Raw genomic sequence first — 25,742 nt, forward strand, 5'->3', positions numbered from 1 at the left:
AACAGCACTGTGGATGTACTTACACCACATGGACTGCAGCGGTTCAAGGAAGCAGCTTACCACCATCTTCTCAAGGGCAAGTGGGGATAGGCAATAAATGCTGGCCCAGCCAGCGAAGCCAACATCCCATGATTGAATTTTTTAAAATGTAGTAGAGCTGATACATTGTTAACAAATCCAGCAGACCAATGCAGCCCTAGCAGGTTTATCACTGCTTTTATCACAAGACAACTCTTTATAAACAAGGTTGTGTTTCACTTTTAAGCAGTATAGGAATGTATTTGATGCTTCACAGCTTTCCATACCAAGTTCTTTGTCATACTCAATATCTTTAGTTTTTCGGATCACTATCAGGTGAGATTTTCTGAGCTCTTTTTGTCATCAAGTCCCATTTCATCAATATTAGCCAACCTACTTTCTTGCTTCTATTTCCTAAACAGTTCTCATTTCTATCCTAATCCTTCATGATACCACTTTTCTTTTGAGAATTCTAGAGACCAAAGATTGAGAAATGCCTTTCTTCTGTTCGACTAGTTTTTGAATCCTCAGTTCCTTCAAACTGTTCAAAGTAGCCATTCGCTCACACAGCAATAACTGTTTTTTTTGTTTAGCTATCTGGAAAATTGACTTCCATTTCTCTCACACCCAAACAACACTAATAGCCTGTTGTCAGCCAGGACAAACCAGGAAAGCGCACTGACCAGTGAACCCAACCAGATGGAGAACTGAAAGTTTTTGGTTCAAAGGTGATGAGCCTCGTTAAAGTGGGATTTCTGTGCTCCACACTTGCCTATAGGATTATGGAACATTGAACTGCAATAAAGCAAATTTTTCATTACTAGAAGCATGGTTGGATGGGGGGGCAGGGTCATGGTGGTTGGAGGGGAATGGAATTTTAGAATTAGTTACATTAAAACTGGAATTGCGGTTAGGTAGTATTTTGTAAATGAACAGCTATGACTGCATCTACTACACAGTAATACAAGATTAGCAGTTCTTGATATAATGATCATTTACCTAGATGGACAGGAATTTAGTGGGTAGGTGTGTATAGGCCTGCTTTTCTGTCAGTACAGATTAAAATTATGAATTTCAAAAAACTGTACTCTCCTATTCACACATCACACTTAATTAAACATCGTTTAAAAATCTAGTATTGAAAAGGGTTACAGAATTTTAAAATAAGAGGCCTTTGCAGTGAGTGCCATACTGCAATTTCTAGTATGTCTTCTGAGTTAGTGCACTGAATATGTTACTGCATTTTTAATTACGTAATTATATAATGCTCACTCAACTTAGTTAACACCATGACAAATGGAGCTTGCAGTCTCCTCCCTGCCCCCAAAAGGTTTTGTTCCAATGGCACAAAACCAGCTGTCACATCACCAGAAAAATGTGCATGGCAAGCAACTCTATATGCAATTCTTTATTTCAATTAATGTACCATTGCTATATTCGTCTTCAGAAGACCCAACAATGCCAAAATCAATGTTATGGCAGCAAAAAGTTCTGAAATAAATCAATAAAGTAGCAATTATGGCACTGCAAAGCTTACGCGGCAGACCTCCTGTGGCACTGTTCACAGATAAATTGGAGGGTAAGCTAGCATATTAGCATAAACATTAAAATAGTATGGTTTAGAGGGAGGCCATAGGGTCCATTGACCCTGTGATGGTTCTTTGAAAGAGCTACCCAATTAGTTCCCCTCTCATCCACTTTCTCCATAGGCCTACAATTTTTCCTTTCAGATATATATACAATTGCCTTTTAAAATTACTTTATTGAATCTGCTTCCACCATCCTTTCAGGCAATGGATTTCAGATTGTAATAACTCACTGTGCAAAAAAATCTCATCAGCTCTCTGGTTCTTTTGCTAATTATCTTAAATCTGTGTCTTCTAGTTACCATCCAGCCCATCACTGGAAACAATTCCTCTTTAATCCTCATAATGGTGAGCACCTCTCTTAAATCTCTTCTTAACCAGCTCTACTCTAAAGATAGTCTTTGATCCCTGGTATCATTCTGGTAAATCTCCTCTGCACCCTCTCCTGGGCCTTGACATCCATTAGAAGTGTGGTGCTAAGTTGATCACATTATTCTAACCAATAATTCACATAATATCCAAACCATTATTCTGATGCTAAGGCCACGTTTATGTCCTTTGAAGCCCAGAAAGTTCAGTTGCTGTGCCTTTCTAGTTTGATATAAAACTAACTGTTCTTGGCAAATTTTCAGACTAATAAGTTAGTATGGATTCCATTTTGTTATTGTGATTCCTGTAATCAATTAGAAAATATTTTCTTCTGTGGGGTGATGTTAGTTTTGCACTTTTCAGATCTAAGAGTTTTTTTTTAAATAAATGACCTCAACAACAATAAGTATAATTGTTTGAGTGCCTTTTGCTGCCAATCTTGACCCATACATACAGGGCTTGATACCTCAAGCTGTAGATGTGCTGCCTATCCTGAACTATTCCTCAGTCATTTTCTAAATCACGTTGAAAGTGTTTTAAAAATACTATTAAAATTGTACAACCGTTTACTGATCTCATCTAGGCCAGTGCCAGGAATAATTCAATTGATCTCAGCATTCTTGGGGTAATGGGAGGATGTCAGCCTTCATGTTCCTGGTATCTATTTAGTGGCTGAAAAATACTAATATGATCTTTGTTTAATGACAAGACCACCTCACAACTGAATATCTGCAGCACTCCCTGGGCTGAATTTTCCCCTTGTTGAGGGGGAAGTTGAGGGGCAGGCGCGCTTCAGATCGCGCCGATCGGAGACACAGCGCCATTTTACATGGGCGGGCCAATTAAGGCCTGCCCAGCGTGACGTCCGCATGGAAGCGCTATGTGCTCCCTGTGCGGTGGGGTGGGGGGATGCACGAAAGAGCGCACTCATCGCCCTGAGGCTAAGTACTGCCTCAGGGAGATTGCCTCTACTTTCAAAAATATTAATAGAAAAAAAATTTCCCTTACGTGTCCCCTCATGTGACAATGTCACATGAGTTGGGGCATGTTCATAATTTCCAAAAAAACTTTATTAAAATTTTAAAAACCCTACATGAAACCTCAACACCTGTGGATGAGGTTTCATGTTTTTTCTACTTTCCGCCAGGGCTCCTGGCCTGACCGGGCAGGTCCTGTAATTACTTTAATTGATCTGTCAATGGCTTCAATTGCCCATTGACAGGTCGGCGGACACGCAGCTGATTTTGCTGCGCCCCTGCCTACCTGAAAATTTAAATGGGGCGGGGTGATGTCGGGAGTTCCGTCTGACGTCACCATGCATCATTTTACACCTCGGCGAACAGGCCCCACCCCCCTACCCCGTTTGCCAAAGGTAAAATCCAGCCCCCTTATCTAAGGTCAGCCATGCAGAATGAACAGCTGGCTGGTAGTTCTCATGGAACCAGAAGTCAAAACCCTTAGGAGAGGGGGCAAAAAGGAAATAAATGAGTTGGGGATGAAAATGTTAAAAAAGGATTTCCATGCGTTCAACAGCTGGTGTGCATTATAGACATAAACAATGATACACTGAGTTTTAAAAATTGCAACTTTTTCAGGGTGATAAAAGGGGCAATGCTTTCATACCAATCCAGAACCCTGGACATAATATGTAGTGTTTTAGTATTAATCAATAAGTTGCTGAATAAACATGGCAAGAAATAGCAGTAACCGGCTTTTCTTCTCATATTGCATGGAAATGTGGATACGGGAATAATGAGGGATTCAACCTGTTGTCTCATTCTTTAAATCACTGCTTATCTTTGGTTACTACTCAGTGGCACATTGCTTGTCAAGTAGGATCTTGTTTTTTTGCTACTCCTCCCCCACTCCTTTCTCCATTTGTGTAAATGCCAAATATTAGTTATTGTTAGCTAGCTTCAAAGAGTTAAGTTAGCAAAGCAAAAGGAACCTTATTCTACAAATTATTTTGAAAAATCCTTTCAAGATGTTCTATTTGATCAAGATTATGAGATACATACCAGGAAGGCCATTCAACCCATCTAAATTATTCTGTCCAGAAAGGAACTATAGTCCATGTCCCCACCCACTCCCCATTAAATCTAGTTGTTCCTTCAAATTATTCTACTACTTTATTTGGAAGTTCATGCTTTTTAATCATAAATCTATCTTTAATTGTTTTGAGCTTCTGTCCCCTTACCCTCTTTCATAATTTAATTATAAAATAGTATTCTGGATTTACCTTTTTCCCCTTAACTTTCTTGTACAGCTCTAAAAGTCAATCTCTACAGCTTCACCTCCCAAATGCCCGTGTTCCGGCAGCTCCAACTCTCTCCAGTCTATCCTCATAATTAAGAGTCCCAACACTAGGGACAAATCTCTTGTCTCTTTGCACTGCCTCCGATGCTTCTGATAAATGCTACATTAAAAAGGATATAAAGAGGTGCCTCACTATAGTCAATAAATGGGACTTGAGCAGCGCCGCACAATTATATTTCTTACAGCTGATCCTGCAGTTCCAGGATGATGAACTCCAGTTGTTCCTTCTCCAATTTGTGGTTCAGGTCAGCCTCTTCCATCCTTTGTAGAACAAGTTTGTTTTGAGCAACTGATTCTGCAAGTTGAGCTTCTCGCAAACGTACCAACTCCTCCAGGTAGCCCTAGAAAAAAGTAAATAATGACAATTCAAGATGAAGGGGCCCACTCACATCTCCAGACCAAGCTTAGAAAAATATTTTTTCACGGCAAATATTGAAAATAATAATCCAGACAGAAGCTAGACCTATGTCAGTATTCAATACAGACTTCCAATTGCTTGTGGAATTAAGCTGAACTACCCTCCAAAAAGTTGGTACAGCACTTTTAGAAGTTCTGAAAGATGCTATGCTTATATCCTTCATCCAGTGTAAAAGTGGAAAGTGATTTGAAAATGAGTTAAGCAGATAAACATTAATGTAACTTTGAAAGTTCAGCTCCTTAGTGCGAGGCTATTTCACTACAAATCCTCCTCACTAGTGAAATGTTTATCCAAAGACTGACAAACGCATGAGAGATCTATACTGAAAGCAAAAAATTCCAAGTGCTTATTGAAATTAGAGATTTTTACTGAAATAAACAGGGCATTGTTGATTATATAGGTCACAAAAATGCAATGATTCAATAGGGGAAGATACTGCACCAATGCTGGTATATAGGATTCATTGCACAGCTATAAAAGTTTTACAAACCATAGTTACTCAAATTAAAATAAATCCCAATTGCAATAATTCCCTGCGACAACAATGGATATGTGCAAATATATTTGTAGCTACTGGGAGCTTTGCAGGATCCCAATGGAAGAGGACTCACACAAACACACACACACACACACACACACACACACACACACGCAGAAGAGAGCTTCACTGAAGCATTGTGCTTTGCATATGAGCAAGGTCACGGGAAGACACATGTAATTGTAGAATGCAGACCTCAAAACTGGCATAAATCCCACAATAATAATTTGAGTTACTCAGGTCTCAAATGCCAACGACAATAAATAGTCAAGATCACAAAAGCAATCCCCAAGTCAGTGTTAAACATTCCTGTAATCTCACGTAATGAAATCAGAATTTGACTTATTTAGTCACATAAAACAGTGGCTGTAGATCAATTATTAGCTTAGATCAGTATAAGGTGCAGGAAATGGCTGAGGAAAGGAACGGTTGGATCTTTCCACACAACATGAAATGTGAAAGACACCAAGAAAATAAAAAGGAGTAACCCCCTACCTCTGGAGTTCATCTCTGATCTCAGCCAGAATTGTCTCAGATGTGAGCATAGCTAAGATAGCTCTGAAGAAGGGACAGAGAGAATAGTTCCAATACATTGGAAGCTCAAGATCATTACACCAGATAATTTTTCAAATATATCAAATCTGAAGCCTGAAAATATATAATCACTCAAAAAAGTTGTGCAGGACTCGAAAGTAATTACTATACATTAGTGTCAAGAAAGTGTGGCACAGAAAAGCATAATAATAAAAGCATAAACATACTGTTCCTTATTATTTGAGTCTTAGCCATATAAAATGACCTGTAGATTCCTCCACCAGAGTTTAGCCAGAAAGGTGTGGCTATCTTTTGCTCTCACTGTACAAGCTTGCCTTTGAATTCTTATTCTTTGATGGTGAACTAAAGGAACATTTTGACAGTTGTTTGTGCTACCATTTTTAACCAACTTATCATCACTGTATCAACCATCTTTCATTTCTCACATTCTAATTGCCATTATCTCATGTTTCATCCATTTCATCCATTTACCCATCTCTAGTTTTTCTTCCTCAAACCACTTGCTGTGTCCATTTTAAACACTGTTCATTTGTAATTTCTTCTGGTTCTGACAAAGGGTCTGCACCTGTAACATTCACATGTGTTCTCCCAACAGGCTGATATCAAGGGCATCGCACCTTTGAATTTCTCCATTGCTCCAAAAAAGTTCAAATGGAACCTTCGGAAACCTAGATATTCCTCTCATTTAAACTTCATCTTTAGGCATTTCAGATGGATATAATCTCCATTCTTTTTATTTAGTAAAGGGTGAAAGGAATGTTGAGGAGGTCTATCATCATTCAGGGGAGGGGCTTTGATCTTACAATATGGATCCATTTTCAAAACACAACTCTGGTTGGAGTTCTGAGCCTGGAGTGTTGGCTTGTTTTCTCTAATAGTCTGTAGCTCATTCAAGTCTTCAATTTCTTCTTAGTGGTCAGAGCACCTGTTGTCTGTTTTCCTTCTTTGTTAATCCCTCTTTCACGGCAGAAGGTATTTGTTTATCTTTCCAATTAGACTTCTGAAGAAGGCTTATATCCAAAACATCAATTCCTTTTCTTTTATTCTCTCTATATAAGTTCCAACTGGAAGACAAATTCTACACCATGGATCCTGGGGAAATGCACACTATTACTCAGGTGAGAGTCAACATGTTTGTGCTGTGCCTTCTGATTCCATCTCTGCACCACAGAGAATGGAGAAAGTGCTTGTCCCCCTTAAAGGTAACAGTCTATATCAAGAACTGAACAATGGAGAACTAGGGTGACTATTCCCCATCAATAAAAAGCCCAGATATCCACATCAACAATGAGAATTACCTTCTGCTCCAATGCCAGCCTGAACTTCTGCTCCACTCGCTTGCACTTGTTGTACCAACTGTGTTCATCGGTAATGAAAGGTGGACCAATGTTTTCGGGTGTGCTCCCTTCACTGCCGCTGCTTCCCAGAGTCCGCAACTCCTCCTCATCACTGCTGATACTCTCAGAGCTTTTGCCAAGAACATGACATTTCATGAATTAGGTTTAGCTGAAGCTATCAGCACAGTGACAGAAAACTTAATATATATAATATAAATTTAAGAGTACAATTCTAAAGTGGTGCTGAAGCAGAGAGACCTAATGTGTATGTGCATAAATCACTAAAGGTGGCAGGATAGGTTGAGAGAGTGGTAAGTATACGGCATCTGGGCTTTATCAAAAGGGGTGTAGAGTACAAAAGCAAGGAAGTTATGTTAAACCTGGGGCAGAATTTTCCCCCCATCAGGTGGGAAGTTGAAGAGCGGACGCGCGGAGGCGCACCTCCGATCAGCACCCCTGATTGGGGGCGCGCCACCATTTTACATGGGTGGGCCAATTAAGGCCCACCCAGCGTGATGTCCGCACGGAAGCGTTCCCTATGCAGGCAGGGGGAATTCCCTAAGCCGAGAGTGTGCTCTTTCACGCATGCGCACGAAAGAGTGCACTCATCTCCCCGAGGCTAAGTGCTGCCTCAGGGAGATTGACTCTACAGTAAAAAATGTTAAAATAGAAAGAAAAAATTTCCCTGACATGTCCCTTCATGCGGCACTGTCACATGAGTTGGGACATGTCCATCACTTTTAAATTCAGTTTAATTACACTTTTTAAAATCTACATGAAACCTCATCCCGCCGGTGGTTAAGGTTCATGCTTTTTCTAATGCCCTCCAGGGCTCCTGGCCTGCCCGTCAACCTTGAGGTTGGATGGCCAGGTCCATTAATTACTTCAATGACTCTGTCAGTGGCCTCAGTTGGACATTGACAGGTCAGCGGGGACATAGCTGATTCTGCTGAGCCCCCGCCTACCTGAAAATTTAAATGGGGAGCGGTGATGTTGGGAGTTCCGCCTGACATCGTCCCACATCATTTTATGCGTTGGCGAGCGGGCCCCACCACCTGCTCACTGACCAGAAAATCCTGGCCCTGTATAAAGCACTGGTTTGGACTTAACTGGTGTATTGCATCCTGTTCTGGGCACTGCACTTCGGATGTGAAGGCATTTGAGAGAAGATTCATGAGAATGGTTCCAGGGATGAGGAACTTCAGTTAGATAGATAGATTGGAGAAGTTTGAACTCTTCTCCTTGGAGAAGAGAAGGTTGAGAGGAAATTTGATAGAGGTATTCAAAACCATGAGGGGTCTGGACAATGGGGAGAAACTATTCCCCTTGGTGGAACAATTGAGAACCAGGGAGCACAGATTTAAAGGTAATTGGCAAAAGAAGCAATGGTGACATGAGGAAAACTTTATTTTTGCAGCAAGCGGTTAGGATCTGGAATGCACTGCCTGAGTGTGTGGTGGAGGCAGATTCAACTGAGGTATTCAAGAGGGAATAGGATTATTATCTGAAAAGGAAGAATGTACAGGGCTACAGGGCTACAGGGAGAAGGCAGGGGGAGTAGCACCAGGTTAATTACTTCTTCAATGAGCCAGCACATACATGACAGGTCAAATTACCTTCTTCTGTGCTGTAACTATTCTACGATTCTTGAACTTGGAGCCTTCCTATAAAACTGTATGACTCGTGCATCAAATTAGAGAGCTTTAACAGAGAATAATCTGTTGGACTTGTTTGATTTTATGTAGTGGGATGTTGGAATGCATGACATACTCCAGTAGGGCCGCCATATTATTGCATGTAATTATTTTTGATTGGTTAGGTTTAACGTTACCTCTCAGCTCAATGGTTATAACTTGGTTTCGTGGAGAGTTCATATGGATGCTCAAAAACATTTCCAGCTCCTTACCCCCAACACCAGGAACAAGGCTGACAATAAACTGCAGTTGTGAGCAAGCTGCAATAGTCAAAATTAAACAAATGTGGCCATCCATTTAATATTTTGTTTTGTTTTAAAAATGTCAAAATAGAACACATGAACTTTAAAATGTTTTGTTTTCAGTTGGGAAGCTGGAGCAACTATTTGGAAGTCATTATTTCACGGAGAGCAACATAAGGAAAAACCCCTTTACACAATGATTCATTCGGATCTGGAATGCAGTGCCCAAGAGTGTGGTGGAGGCAGATTCAATCATTGCTTTTGAAAGAGACTCGGATTATTCACTGAAGAGGGAAAAATTGCAAGGCTACATGCATTGCTCTTGCAGAGAGCAGGAATAGACATGAAGGGGTGAATGGCCTCCTTCTGTGCTGTAACAATTCCATAATTCTACGATTCTATAGGATCCAGACTAGCATATATATTATTGAGACTTTCATCTGAGTCAAGTCAAGATGGTGGCAGGTGGGAACTGATTGGGAATCAAGCAGCAAAGCTTTGCAGAACTATTTTAACAGCATGCCCGCCCCATTCCTGCCAGGCAGGCTACGTTAAAGTTGCCATGAATTTACATTTGCATTTACGTGCATTGCCACTGCTGTAAAAAATTACATGTTTCTCAAATATTGGTAGATGGGGAAATGGATGCTGACCCTCGTAGAGCAAAACTGAGAGGTACTGAAAGCTTGCTCTAGAGGAGAGAGCAGTATACAGTTGGAAGGGCTTAGGGAAGTAGTTCCTGGGAGAAAGGCTAAACAGCTGAAGACCATGACATCAATGATGGGACAAAAGACAGAGGATATGCACAAAAGCTGGTGCAAGAGAACTGAGCAGGTGGGTTGTGTCGGGGGGAGGGGGGGGGGGCAGGGGGGGAGATGAGGGGAAGAGTTGTGAAGCAAGTGGAGAGAGTGCAAGAGATTACATTGATGTGGAAATCAGGCACTCCAAGGCCATGAAGGGTTTTGGAGATGATGGAGGGTCACAAATGTAACTTTGGCAGACAGAAAACAAATGTAGGTTGACAGGAATAGGAGTCATGGACAGTCAGGGCTTCATGCAGGATATGATGTGGGCAGGTGCGTTTTGAACAAGAGTCTGTAAAAGGTGGAAAGCAAGCAAAGGGGATACTGAAATTATTAAATGTGGAGTTGATTACAGCTTATTAAGGGCTTTGGTAGTGGAGTAGCTCAGGTAGGAATGAAGGCAAATGATGCTGCATTGGTGGAAACTGCAATAATACACGTGGGGTTTCAAGCTCAGTTCAGCATCGAACAGAAGCCAAGGATTTGGGCAGCTTGATTCAGCCTGAGCAAATGTAGAGGCAAGGGGCTGGAATCAATAACAAAGGAGCAGAGTGTAACCTTGTATCAAATGAGATTTTAGTTACTGTAATTCTGGGTTCAAGGAATTCTCAAAATAACTAAAATGAAAAACAAGGGTAGTCCTCCTCCAAGTGCAAAGTTAAACAGTCCAGCTATAAACCAAGGACAGTAAAAACTTTTCCTTTTAGGTTTACAGAAAAGTTATACCTTAAAGTCTCATGCCCTATAATGTAAAGCATCCACATTTTAAGCGCGCTGAAGAAAAGAATACACAAATTAGAATGAATCTACCTTTGCGTGAACTTCAGATAGGGGGTGTAGTCTATAACAGCAGGACAATTGCCATCCAAACTCTCACCCTTTAAACAGAAGCTGAAAGAAAATAAGGTAAATAATTTATTCATCACATTCAAGCCAGTTACTTAACAGATTGCATTTCAAGGAATCCTTTGAAACTTCACCCACATATTTTGCACAATATATGGTACAATTTCAAAAATGTTTGCTTTTCCTTAATATTCACAAATTAAACATGCAGAAATACAAAATTTGGGAGTTGGGGATAACAACGTGCATGTGATATGCGAGAACCAAAATGTGAGATTCATTTGCAGCAAGGAGGAGAAATAGTTGCAGGCAGGGAGACCTTTGGCCTATAAGTGATACTCAACAGCCAAGAGGGGAAGACAGCCTCACAGTGAATATGTCTCTTTGGAAAAGTCCTTCACAAGAGGATCTGGATTCAAAAGCCTGTGGCTTGCAAGCCTAGTACACAGCTTTGCATTTGGGCTACTTGAACATTAAGTTGAGTTGCATATCATAATTTCTCCTGCATAGATCCTTCTAACACACTCAAGGCAAATACTTATCATCAGATGATTAGTAAATTCTGATGTTTGACATGAAAGATCCTTGAAGGAAGACTAATGAGGGGGAACCTTATATTGGTATACAAATTACTAAGGAAAAAAATATAGTGCCTCTCACGCTGTAAGAATATCCTAAAGCATTTCATAACCAATGAATCAATTTCAGGCGTAGTCAGCCATTGCAATGTAGTCAACCACAGCAGTTAATTTATACATGGCAAGGTTCTACAATAAACAGACAATCCAACAGCTGTGAAAGGTGCTACATAAATGCAAGACTTTTTTTTTCCTCACTGAGGTCCAGTAACCTCAGAAAAATGACGCTTAACATGGACTGTGACCCAATTAAAGCCAAGACCATGAGCAATGACTAAATGCAAAAGTTATGAGTGAAGATTTAAAACCAATAGATTGGAGGAAGATGCTTAACAACACTTTCACTAGAAAATAATTGGAACTCCTTCAGAAGAATAAAGCTAGAGATGACAATGCTCAAATGGCCCACGGTGCCACCTCAAAAAATAATTTGTGGGATTGGTACACACTAGAATCCAGAGTATTTTCATCAAGTTAGACTATGACTACAGACCAAAGAGACATTGACCCAAACTTGCAAAAGGTATCCTTACAGCTGTTACCAAGAAAACCTGAAACAACACTCAGAGTGGTGAAGGGAAAAGTTATGGAGTCATTATAAAGGTAGCTGGATGCTGTAACATGGAGTTGGGGAGGGGAGGGTAAGTCCATGTTTGATTTGAAGGAGGAATTGGGTAAGTAGAAGCCAATAAAGTCAATAGATGAAGGCCGAAGGTGAAGTCACAAAAGGTGGCAGTTTTTGGTTGGACTCGATTAGAGAGAGAGAGATAAATAACTAAATAAACTGTCTCTGAGGAACTGATAGAATAAAGATTTTAAATGTTCCCATTGAAGAACAGAATAGATGAAGTTGGAGTAATTCGAGAACTGCACTGAGAGAAATTAGCTTGTGTGCAGTGGGGACATGCGAATTGAAGGTAGTTGAAAGAGTTTTAAACATATAATCTAGGCTCACACTCCAAGGCAATATTGAAGGAGTGTCAAAACTGTCAGAGATGCCATCTTTCAAATGAAGCATTAAACCAAGGTCCCATCTGCCCTCTCAGGACATAAAAGATCCCATTGCACAAGCGAAGAGTAGTAGGGAAGTTTCCCTTAGTGTCCCGACCAATATTTATTCCTCAACCAGTATCACCAAAACAGATTATCTGGTCATTAACTCACTGATGTTTGTGGGAACTTGCAGTGCACAAATTGGCTGCTGCATTTCCTACATTGCAACAGTAACTAGACTTCTAAAGTAACTGATTGGCAGTAAAACCCTATGGAATACCAAGGCTGTGAAAGGCACATGTACCGGAAGGATCAGTGCTTCAGCTATTCAGAATTCATAATTCAATGACTCAGATGAGGGGACCAAGTGTAGTATATCCAAGTTTGCTGAGGTGACAAAGTAATCTTTGAAAAGGATACATAAGTAATTGGTAGTGGAGTATGTGTGGGGAAAAGTGAAATTTTTCACTTTAGCAGGAAAAATGGAAAAGCAGGTTTTTTTTTAAAAAAAGGTAAGAGGCTAATAAATGTTGGCAGAGGAATTTGGGTGCTCTTGCACAGGAATCATAGAAAGTTAACATGCAGGTAGGAACGAAATTAGTATGTTAGCCTTTATTGTAAGGGGATTGGAGCAAAGGTCAAGGACGTCTTGCTGCAATTATGCAGGGATTTAGTGAGACAAGGAAACTGTGTACAGTTTTGGTCTCCTTACCTCAGGAAGGATATACTTGCCTTGGTGCAACAAAAGTTCATTAGATTGATTCCAGGGACGAGAGGACTGTCCTATGAGGAGAGATTAAGTAGAATGGATCTATATTCTCTGGCGATATGAATGAGAGGTGGTCTCATTGAAATATATAAAATTCCGAGAGCATTTGATAGGATAAATGTGAGAGGCTGTTTCCTCAGGCTGAAGAGTGTAGAACTAGGAGGCCATAGTGTCAAGGTAAGAGATAGGTAATTTAGGACTGAGATGTGAAGAAATTTTCTTCACTGAAAAAGTTGTGATTCTCCACCCAAGGGTTGTGGATGCTTAGTAGTTGAGCATATTCAAGGCTGAAGTTTCTGTGGTGGTTAGCACAGCTGAGAGGCTTGCTAGGCCATCTCAGAGGACAGTTAAAAGTCAATGACATTGCTGTGGGTCCGGAATCATATGTAGGTCAGACCAGGTAGGGATGACAGATTTGCTAAGCTAAACAACATTAGTGAACCAGATGGGCTTTTACAACAATCGATGATAGTTTCACGGCGTCCCGACGTCACCACGTGTCATTTAGATTTTCAGCTTGGCGGGTGTGCAGTCAGCCAGTCAACGGCCTATTAAGGCCATTATAAAAGTAATTAAAATGATTAATGGACAGGCACGTCCAACCTTAAGGTTGGTGGGCAGGCGAAGCGCCCAGGTGGCTTTCAGAAAAAACATAAACCTCATCCACGGGCGGGATGAGGTTTCATGACGGATTTAAAATTTGTGTCACATTTTTAACATAAGTAATTGACATGTCCCAGCTCATGTGACAGTGTCACATGTCAGTAAACTTTTTCCCATCCTTTTTAAAAGTTAAATGATCTCCCTGAGGCAGCACTTTGCCTCAGGGAGATGAGTGCGCTCTTTTGTGCATATGCGCAGGGAGCGGACAGCGCTTCCGGGTGGATGTCACGCTGGGCAGGCCTTAATTGGCCTGCCCACGTAAAATGACGGTGTGCCCCCAAGTGGGGGCGCCGATCGGGAACCCACCCACTCCCGGACAACCTCCAAAGGCCCTAGCTTTCGATTCCAATTTTATTTTAATCAATTGAATTATTAAATTGCATTTAAATTCCACCAGCTGCCATGATGGGATTTGAACCAGTATCCCAAGGGAGCATAAGCCTGAGCCTCTGGAATACTTGTCAATGACATGACCACTATATCAAAACCTCCCCATGCTCAATTTGGGTTCCACCAGGGCCATTCAGCTCCTGACCTCATTACAGACTTGGTCCAAAACATGAGTAAAAGAGCTGATGTCAAGAGAAGAGTCACTGGCCTTGACATCAAGGCAGCATTGACTGCGTGCAACATCAAGGAGCCCTAGCAAAAGTGAAGTCAATGGGCATTAGAGGGGAAATGCTCCACTGTTTGGAGTCATGCCTAGTACAAAGGAAAACAGTTATGGTTGTTGGGGGGCCAATCATTTCAGTCCAGGAACATTGATGCAGGAGTTACTCAGAGTCGTGTCCTTGGTCCAACCATCTTCATCCGTTTCATTGATGACGTTTGCTTATCATAAAATCAGGAGCAGGAATGTTTACTGATGATTGCACAATGTTCAGTACCAATGTTTTCAACTTTTCAGAAGCAGTTCATGTCCATACGCAGCAAGACCTGAACAACATTCAGGCTTGGGCTGATAAGTGTCAAGCAACATTCATGCCACACAAGTGCCAGGCAATAACCATCTTCAACAAGACAGAATTTAATCATCTCTCCTTGATATTCAATGGTATTATCATCACTCAATCCCCCACTCTCAACATCCCGGGAGTTACTAGAAACTGAACTGGACCAGCCATACAAATACTGTGGCTACAAGAGCAAGTCAAAGGCTGGGAATTCTGAGGTGAGTAACTCACCTCGTGACTCCCCAAATCCTGTCCACCATCTACAAGGCACAAATCAGGAGTATGATGTAATACTCTCCACTTGCCTGGATGAATGTGGTTCCAGCAACACTCAAGAAACTCAATCCCATTCAGGACAAAGCAGCCAGCTTGACTGGCACCTCATCTAACAACTTAAACATTCACACTCTCCACCATCAAGTTTCAGGAGTGTGTACTATGTACAAAATACAATCAATAAGGCTCCTTTGACAAAACCTTTAAACCCACAACCTCTACCAGGTGCATGGGAGCATCACCACCCTCAAATTCCCCTTTAAGCTACACACCACTCTGACTTGAAATTGCAGCAATGCCATTCCTTCATTGTCACGGGATCAAAATCCTGGAACTTCCTTTCCAGCAGCACTGAGGGGAGAATTTTCTGGGTGGGAGCAGGCACAGGCAGGCACGCGGCTGATCACCGCCTGCAATTGGCTATGTGCCATTTTATGTGGGTGGGCCAATTAAGGCCCACATTCCCTGTGCGTGCACGCGAAAGAGCGCAGAAATCTCCCTGAGGCACAGACCTGCCTCAGGAAGATTACTTTGATTATGAAAACTTGAAGTAAAGAATTTAAAAAATTATTCAGACATGTCCCTCATGTAACCGTGTCACATGAGCTAGGACATGGGAATGAATTTTAATAAAAAATTTTATTAAATTATATATTATTATTACTTGTATTATTATACTTATATTATTAAACTTATAAACCCTTCATGAAACCTCATCCCGCCCATGGATGAGGTTTCATGATAAATGCCTGGGCTCTTCACCTGCTCACCAACCTTAAAGTTAGACGGGCAGCTCTGCTGGTCATTTCAATTGGTATTTAAATGGCCTTAACAGGCTTTTGTCAGTTCAGCGGGTGCACAGCCAACTCCGGTGCTTGCCTGTCGAACTGAACATCAGAATGATGCGCGGTGACGACAGGACACACGCCCAATGTCACTGTGCATCATTTTATGCACTGGCGAGTGCAGCCTGCCCCGCACGCTGACCAGAAGATCAGGCCTGAGTATACCTGCACCAGATGAACTGAGAAGGTTTAAGAGGCAGCTCACTACCATCTTAAGGGAAACGGATGTTGGTCTTGCCAGTGATGCCTACAACCCATGAAGAATAAAAAAATACTGAGATCAGCTAGATTTTGGGCACGGAGGGAATCCAGGGATTCGGGGATAAGGCAGGAAAGTAGAGTTGTTGCAGATGCTCAGCCATCATCTTATTGAGAGTTGCAGCATTTTCATAGGTTCAGATGGCCTGCTCCTGCTCTTATTTCCTATACAGTGTTCTGAGGCCTCACTAGTGATCTTTACAGGTTTAGCATAACTTCCTTGCTTTTTATTTCAACCTCACTCCATTTACATCAAAAATTTTTCTTATTGTTAACTTACTGGAGTGTTCTGAAAGATCACAAATGCCGCAGGACAACTGTTTCTCCACCCTGATGGACTCCCCTATGTTGAAACCGTAAACCCCTAGCTGTTTTGATTAAATTTTCTTTGGTGTGCAGCCAATTTTTTTCATTGCACAGTACATTTAAATTTTTCATGTGGCCATGCGTGTGCATTATTTAACCTGGAACAGGGCTTCCAGGCTGCTGCATGGCCAGACACACATGGAGCCTAGCAGAAACATTTCTAGTGACCAGTATCTATTCCCCGTTGTTCTATTAGCCTGCACCTTTGGATGCGGATGAACACTTCCTCATAATTGCTGAGGATCTTTTAAGACTTAATTTTTAATCTGTAGAGTGTTAGCAGAAAATGGATTGTCCGGCTGTTTGTTTGTTAGCATTAAAGTTTCATATGCACTTAAAGAACAGCGAGCAGAACTGTGTGCTTGTGTGTGTATTTTCTCAGCCAGAAGGCAATGCATATAGCTTGGGTCAACCCAACCTTGAAATATAACTGTCTAAAACCAGTGCCTTTTACAAAATAACAGAACGTACTCATTAATCTAACATTAGTCATAGAAAGAAATCAGATCAATTACCTGAAATCAATAGCATTGAGTCCAAGCAGCATGCCAGCAAGCATGTTTGCTTCTTCTCCTAGTACAATTGCTCCGTCTTCATAATATCTCCTGATAGAGGAATTTTAACAGAAGTTTTTCAGAGCCTCAATCATATTTAGGGAACAGATGGCTTAAGGTATCATCTCAATCAGTGTTAATGCTACATATCAAATAAACCAGCTGTGTCTCTGGCCAAACAAATCAGAGGACAAAAAAACGCTTTCTGCATCTTCTCAATATTCTTCTGGTTCATGAAACAAAAAAATAAGTTTTTGCATACGTTATCAGTAAGAGGCTGCAGACTGTATTTTTTAATTCATTTTACAAAGACAAGCCAAGTTCAAATTCATTAGTTTCTGTTGTTATATTGTAGGTGTCAAATTACATGGATAATTTGTAAAGACCTGGTTGTTTTGATGTCCCTTAGGGAAGTAGAGATATACTCAGACAGACGCTTCTCCATGAGTGCGACTCGGATCCATGCTCTGCCCTGTCAAGTTACAAGAGACAGAACAGAAGCATAACAGAATTAAAATGCATAGAGCAAACAGCTACATTATTCTTTTGCTCACTGTGCTGACAGCTGAATATGATAACAAGACAAGGCACATCCACATCAGCCACGTGGGAGCCAATGTTTTACGTACCATTTGAGCAACATTTGCAACAACTTGTTGACAATAAAACATATAATCATAGCTGTAAAGAAATAAATACTCATCATTGCACAGTTGCACTCGTTATATGAAAAGGGACATCTTATGTCAGTCTTGCTGACCTCCTGTAGACACTCAGGCTGATGCAGAAAAATGCCCACAAAAGCTCATTTTAACACTAAATTCAACTGTCAGCAAGAGATTTTAAAATGAAACAGATGAAGTGTTCATGTTACCAATTTGTGAAAACAACTTGCATTTACATAGCACTTTTAAATGGAGTAAAACATCGCACCATGTTTCACACGAACATTACCCAAACAAAATTTGACAACAAGCCACATAAGGAAGTATTAGGGCAGATGACCAAAATCTTGGTCAAAGAGGTTGGTTTTAAGGAGCACTCAAAGGAGGTGAGAGGAGGAGTGAAACTGAGGAGTTTAGGGAAGGGACTCAATATCTATGGAGGGATTTGAAAACAAGAATGAGAATTTTAAAATCAAAGCGTTGTTGAAATTGGAGCCGATAGACCATCAAGCATAGGGGTGATTGGAAAATAGGACTTGGTGTGAGTATGAACATCAGCAGCTGGGCTCTGGATGAGCTCAGGTTTACAGAGAGTGGAAGATGATAGGCTGGCCAGGAGTGTATTGCAACAGTCGAGTCTAGAGATGATAAAAGGCATTAATGAGTATTTCAGGAATAGGTGAGCTGCAGGGGCAGGCAATGTTACGGAGGTGGAAGTAAATGTTTTGTCCAAGGAGTACATACATGGTCAGAAGCTCATCCTGAGGTCAAGTTGTGAACTGTCTGGGACAGCCTCAGGCAACTGCAGGGGAAGGGATGAAAGGAGTGGCAAAGGAATGGAATTTGTGACAAAGACTGAAAACCATGCCTTCACTCTTCCCAATACTTAATTGGAGGAAACTTCTGCTCATGCAATCCTGGATGTTGGACAAGCAGCATGACAAATCAGAAATAGTGGAATGACACTACATGGGCGGCAGTGACTCAAGAGAGGGGCTCACTACCACCTTCTCCAGGGGAATTAGGGATGGGCAATAAATGTCGGCCTTTCAAAGCTTAAGGCCTAGGCAGCTGAAGACATGACTTTTAATGCTGAGTGATTAAAATCAGGAATGCTTAATAGACCAGAATTAGAGGAACAGAGAAAGGCTGAAGGAGATTACAGAGATAGGGAGGGGGGAGGCCATGAAATGATTTGAAAACTAGGGAGAGATTTTTAAAATTGAAGCAAAGCCTGACTGGGGGCTGATGTAGACAATCACAGGGGATATCAGTAAGTGGGACTTGGTGCGAGTCTGGTCAGGAGAACAGGGTTTTGAATTACATCAAGTTTACGGCTGGTAGAACATGGGAGGATGCTCAGAGTGTGTTGAATTTGTTATGAGTAGGTATCAGCAGACCACCTGAGGCAAGGTCGCAGTTGGACAATATTGCAGCAGAGGAAATAGGCAGCCTTAGTGATGGCACAGATGTGTTCTCAGAAGCTCATATTGAGCTCAAGTAAAGCACCAAATTTACAAACAGTCTGGTTCAGTGTCAGATGAGGATAGAGTCAGTAGTGAGGGAACAGAGTTTGTGACGGGGATCAAGTAGTTAATTGGAGGAAATTTCTGCTCATTCAATATTGAATGTCAGACAAGCAGTACGACAATTTAGAGGCAGAACAGGAGTCAAGAGAGGGTGAGGAGAGGTAGAGGTGAGTATTGTCAGTGTACATAGGGGAACATGATTTTGGATGATGTTGCTGAGGGACAACACATGGATGAGAAAAAGGAGGGAGCCAAGGATATATCCTTATATAGCACTGGAGATAAAGTTGTGAGAGGAGGGAGAGAAGCCATTGCTGCTGATTCTCTGGCTATGACAAGATTAATATGAATAAAAACCAGGCAAGTGCAGTCCTGCCAAACTGGATGATGATGGAGAGGCATTGGAGCAGAATTTTGTGGGCAATTGTGTCAAATGCTGCAGATAGGTCAATGAGGGATAGTTTACCGTTGTCACAGTCAACTGAGGTGTTATTTGTAACTTTGCTAAAAACAGTCTTGATACTACGACAGGGTTGTAAACCTAATGGAGGTATTCAAACAAGTAGCTGCAAGAAAGATAGGCAGAGTCTTCAGCCAGTTCGATTCACTCCATGTGATATCAAGAAACGGCTGAAGACATTGGATACTGAAAAGTCTATGGGCCCTGACTATTCTGGCAATAGTACCGAAGACTTATATTCCTGAACTAGCTGTGCCCTTAGCCAAGCTGTTCCAGTACAAATAAAAGACTGGCATCTACCCAGTCATGTGGAAAACTGCCCAGGTATGTCCTGTACACAAAAAACAGGACAAATCCAACCCGGCCAATGACTGCCCCATCAGTCTACTTTCCATCATCAGCGAAGTGACGGAAGGAGCTGTCAATGTTATCAAGTAACACTTATTCAGCAAAAACCTGCTCACTGACACTCAGTTCAGTTTCCACCAGGGCCACTCAGTTCCTGATCTCATTGCAGCCTTGGTCCAAACATGGACAGAAAAGGTGGGGTGAGGGTGACTGCTCTTGACATCAAGGTAGCATTTGACTGTGTGGCATCATGGAGCCCAAGCAACACTGGTGTCAATGGGAATCAGAGGAAAACTCTCAACTGGTTGGAGTTATACCTAGCACAAAGGAAGATCGTTGTGGTTGTAGGAGGTCAATTATCTCAGCTTCAGGGCATCACTGACGGAGTTCCTCAGGATCGTGTCCCAGGCCCAACCATCTTCAGCTGCTTCATCTATGACCTCACCTCCATCATAAGGTCAGAAGTGGGGATGTTCACTGATGATTGCACAACATTCAGCACTAATCGCAACTCTTCAGTTACTGAAACAGTCCCTGCCCATACGCAGCAAGACCAGGACAACACTCAGGCTTGGGCTGATAAGCGGCAAGTGACATTTGCACCACACAAGTGCCAGGCAATGATCATCTCCAACAAGAGAGAATCCAACCATCTCCTTTGACATTCACTGAATTCCCCAACTAACAACATCCTGGGGGTTGACCAGAAATTGATCTGGACCAGCTATATAAACACTGTGGCTACAAGAGCAGGTCAGAGGCTGGGAATCTTGTGGAGAGTAATTCATCTCTTGACTCCCCAAACTCTATTCTCCATTTACAAGGTTCAGGTCAGGAATGTGATGGGATATTCTCCAATTGCCTGGAAGAGTGCAGCTCCAACTACACTCAGGAGACTTGATACCATCCAGGACAAGCAGATTGCTTGATCGGCACCACATCCACCACCTTCACTCTTTCCACCACTGACATACAGTGGCAGCAGTGTACCATCTACAAGATACAATGCACCAACTTAGCTAGGCTTCTTCAACAGCAGCTTCCAAACCTGTGATCTTTACCATTTAGAAGGACAAGGGAACATTCCCACCTGCAAGTTCCCCTCCAAGCCGCACACCATCCTGACTTGAAGCTATAAAGCCGTTCCTTCACTGTCACTAGGTCAAAATCCTGGAACAGCACTGTGAGTGTACCAATGCCACATGGACTGCAGTGATTCAAGAAGACAGCTCACCACCATCTTCTCTTGCCTAGCCAGCAATGCACATATCCCGTGAAAAAATACAAAAAAAAATTGGAAGGTGACAACGCATTCGAGGACTTCAAAGAGAAGAGGGAGGTTTGAAATGGGGTGGTAGTTTACAAAGATGGTGGGAGTCAAGCTTTGGTGTTTTTGAGGGAGTGGTGATGATGATTTTTGAAGAGGAGGGGTACAGAACCTGGAGGAGAGAGAACCATTAACAATGTCAGTTAACATGGGAGCCAGGAGGAGAAGCTGAGTGTCAGCAATTTAGTAGGAATACAATCTAGAGAGTAAGAGGTGGATCCCTCCAACAAGATGAGCTTGGAGTGTGCATGAGGGGAGATAGGAAACAAACTAGAAAGAGAGTTGAATTCAGAGATAGTGCAAGGGGAATCTTAAAAGAAGCTAGGCCTAGTGAGCAAGAGGAAGGAAGGGAAGGAGGAGGCAGCTGATCAGATGGTCTCGATCTTTGTATCAAAAAAGACTATGAGCTCATTGTACTAATTGTTGGAGGTGAGGGAAGAAGAGGCATGGGAGGGTGGTTTAAGATGATTGTTAGTGGTAGAGAGAAGAGAAATCTGCAGGTACAAAATAGTTTCCATATTTAAAATGCTCCCAGTTCTACTCACAAACCATTTCTGTCAACATCATGATCACATTCATTTCATCAAGCTGCTTAGCAATCATTAAATCATGGATGAGTCACAACGTCCTCCAAGCGAATATCAGAGAGATGAAATAAGCCATTTTTACCTACACCCACTGTAAAATTCATTTTCTTACCACCGATTCTTTCCCGCTCCCCAGGCGATCACTCAGGTGGAAGAGACTAGGTAAAACCTTGGCGCCCTGTTCAACCCAGAATTGAGCTTCTTTATCTACTACCAATACAACTTCTTTCCACCTGCAAACGTTGCCCACTCCACCTCAGTCCTTCCGCCACTGAAAATTTTATCCAGGCTTTTTCCATCATGAGATATAAATTCTCTCATGCCCTCCTTCCTGGGCCCCCATCTTTCCACTTTTATAAACTCCAACTGGACCATAATGTAACCATATCTATGTTGTCCTGCATTAAATCCCACACGCCCATCATCCCCATACCAGCCGACCTACACCGGTTCCAAATCCCCCACTACATTAAATTTAAAAGGCCCGATTTTAACTCAGGCCACCCAGCATGAACAAGATAAGCGGGTGCTTAAAGTGGCAACCAGGGATCTGCACCACATTGTCGACTGTTTTATGCACGTTATCATTTTAGCTGGCACAATTCTAGTTGCACAGTGGTCACCTGCCACAAGCAGATAAGGGCAATTTAAAATGTAAAAGTCACAGACCAAAGACTTTGGTGTCGCAATACAATTTTAATTTCAGATTAGAGATGGCCCTCAAAATACCAGTGAACATTTGCTTGGATCCCCAAAGGTGTTTGGCTCTTCTTCCTATGCCTGCTCCCACCAGCCCATACATTGTTTCCATCTGCTTTAGGCAGGACACAAGTCTCAAATATTAAACATAGTTCTGGGAATTAAAATAGTCTGGACAAACTCAGAACAGACTCACCCATCTTACACATACAAAACATGACCTAGATTAAAACTGAGGCAAAAATCCTTGTTCTCATCTTCAAATCCTTTCAGGGCCTCATCCTTGGCACTTTTGGATTGCCACTGGCTGTGTGAAACTTACTCATCGGAACAGCATACCATGAGTCTAATAGAGTATAAAAACAGCTCTCCAAACATGCCCTAGGTTAATGTTTGCAGACAATAGAGCAGAATATCACAATGTAACCAGTTTCTAACCTTTGCTCTTGACGAGCTTGCATTCTCCATGTTTTCAATGCTACTGATGCAGTTATGGGGAACCTTACTGCACGCCACACGGATGAAGTCCCAGAAGCTTCGATGGCTTTCATAACCAAACCAATTTATTTGACCTGTAGCACAGAAATGGGAGACCAAGGACAAATAAAAATAATGATTCACAAAATTAATAACTTCACTCCCAAACAAAACTTGAGTGCTTGAAAGATTTTTGAAGGCAGATTCAAAATCTTGAATAGTGAGCAATTAATACCAATTATATTATCATTTTTCTTCAGTTCTGCATGAAGGGTAACCATCAAATTGAAGCAGTAACTCTATTTCTCTCCACAGATGCTGCCTGACCCTGCTGGATACACACAGCATTTTCTGTTTTTATTTCAGATTCCAGCATCTGCAGTATTTTACTTTTGCAGACCATATGGCCCCTGAGCCTGTTACGCCATTCAATAGAATCATGGCTGATCACACTCAACAGTCTTTTGACATTTTGAGCATTGGGTCATCCTTGGGTCAGCACATTTCCATTAACGTTCTCAGCCTTTATGGCATTCGCAAAGTATCAATATACTTGATACTTTCAGCCTGACAGTCTGAATAATGAACACTGAATAATGAACACAGTGAGCACTTGAATGTTAATGCACTTTTATTCCAAATATAGAACACAGCTACAGAAACTGCAACGACTTCTGATATTTCATCAAATTTTCAATAATGGTTGCCGAGAGCAAAGAAAAAATTAAGATAATCTGTGGCTTATAAATATGCAGAACAATTTCTCCATGTCTGAAAGTATACTCATAAATGTTTTCCCTACTCAAAATTCCCTCATGCAAAAGACAAAGTTCCAGACAATAGTATATAACTGAAGATTTCAAAATAAGAGATGTTACTCAAAAATAAATTCCCACTCTCCAAGTTATTCTTGTTTTATACACCAAGAATGACTTGGTGGAATTCGCCCAGATTTCAAAATGCCAACTATCAGCTTTTCAAGTTGCCAGTCAGTGGTCTAGAAGTTAGTCTGTGCTGTTTTCAGGCTCCGACTCAGCATTGCATGGCCAGCATGTAGCCAAGTCAAGAAGCGTGATCATCAATAAAGATTGGTCCTCGGACCTTATTAATCCATTTAGTGGAGGCTGTTGGCATTGGTCATGTCTTTGTAAGCAGCTCCCCTAAGTGAAGACATGAATATGAGGGTTCCTGCCTCACTGGTAGCTGCATAGTAAAGCCCAGGGCAGGGGAAGGTATTCAATGTGGCTCCACAAAAACATTTAACATATCTCCAGTTGGTGCCATCAGGACACTTAAGAATCCTGAATGGGGCAGGCTCGACATGTACCACACCACATTATTGATCAATTTTTCCAATGTGGGCCTTCAAAGGGTTTTGGACCCTTAAAAATTCTAAAATTAAGAGGCTTAATTCCTATTTTAGGTGTCTGACTGCAACAGCTGTGATGTGAGCCCATGTTCGTGTAGATTGTGTGCAGGCCATTCTACTGCTAAATTAATTTGCTTTGTGCAGCTATTATACCCCAAGGTTGGGCACAACACTTATCATTAGTGTTGCCAACCCTGCAGGATTGGCCTGGACTCTCTAGGAATTGAAGATCAATCCCCAGAACTCGTGTGTGCAACCTTGGAGAATAAAATCACAGGGACATTAAGAAATATCTTTTTTATTTTAATCATTTTCTTTGAACATTTCATTTTACCAAATATAAAAATATCGAAAACAGGGGAAAAAGGCTGTTTGGCTGACAGTCAAGCATCATCTAATTGGGCAATTAATCTTTTTGTTTTCTAATTGGCATAGGAAGGCCAAGGATAGATGTGTTGGCTGACTAATGGCTGGAGTGTGAAGGCGTGTCATGTGATGAAACCTCCAGGAATACATTTAATCACAACCCTACTTAACAATTTCCAAACCCATACCAATCTTTCAACACTTTGTTAGCAGTACATTAAGAAGCTTTTTTAAAAATAGAGTTTGGCAATATGGATGAACCAGTTGGCTTATGGAATTTAAGGCTTTTAAAATGAACTTATCTCCCATTGCTGAATTCACAAAACCTTGAGGCAGAAAGGTTTTTAAGCTGAGCATCATGGTTCAAAGATACATTTACTTAATATTGTTCACAAATAAATTATATATAAAGAAATAAACTGCTACAATGGAGCCTTTGGAAAATAGTTATGGTTTAATTTAGTGTGTAATGTACCTTTAAGAATAACACTTGTTAGGAAAATCACATGATCTGTAGTAACCAATAGGAGAATAATGCGGGCTACCTCAGCTGACAGTGTAGAGATAGAGCTGGAGTTGAAAACACATGTGCAGTTGTTGCTGAGTATACTGTAAATAAACTTAATGTTTTCACTTAAGAAGTGTCTGCAGTTCAACTCTATTATTAACAGTACAACTCAGCCACTCTACAACAAACTGGCGATGAGAATAAAACAGGATTGAACATAAGAAACTAAGTTAAAAAAGAAATCAGCACTGTATCTCACCCAGTGATTGTAAGTAGCAAGCTCCCTTAGAATTGAAGAAATTTTCCTCTCCCAAAATGCCACAATTTGGGAGAATTGATCCTTTTGAACCAGTCACAACAATTGGCCTCA

General features: G+C 41.4%; 1 protein-coding gene across 3 annotated transcripts in view; it reads right to left on the reverse strand.

Moving 5' to 3' along the window:
* The window catches only part of rundc3b (RUN domain containing 3b), a 107,540-nt gene that overhangs the window by 10,637 nt on the left and 71,161 nt on the right, over window positions 1-25,742 (reverse strand). For all 3 annotated transcript variants that reach the window (XM_041183180.1, XM_041183183.1, XM_041183182.1), the window contains 6 exons: window positions 23,091-23,224; window positions 17,424-17,509; window positions 16,999-17,088; window positions 10,687-10,767; window positions 7,099-7,267; window positions 4,473-4,630 (listed from right to left, as the gene is read on the reverse strand). In XM_041183180.1, the coding sequence (XP_041039114.1) occupies window positions 4,473-4,630; window positions 7,099-7,267; window positions 10,687-10,767; window positions 16,999-17,088; window positions 17,424-17,509; window positions 23,091-23,224 (718 nt within the window). The remainder of the gene's footprint in view (window positions 1-4,472; window positions 4,631-7,098; window positions 7,268-10,686; window positions 10,768-16,998; window positions 17,089-17,423; window positions 17,510-23,090; window positions 23,225-25,742) is intronic.

The sequence above is a fragment of the Carcharodon carcharias genome, chromosome 3 (assembly GCF_017639515.1).
Source record: "Carcharodon carcharias isolate sCarCar2 chromosome 3, sCarCar2.pri, whole genome shotgun sequence".
Classification (NCBI taxonomy): Eukaryota; Metazoa; Chordata; class Chondrichthyes; order Lamniformes; family Lamnidae; genus Carcharodon; species Carcharodon carcharias.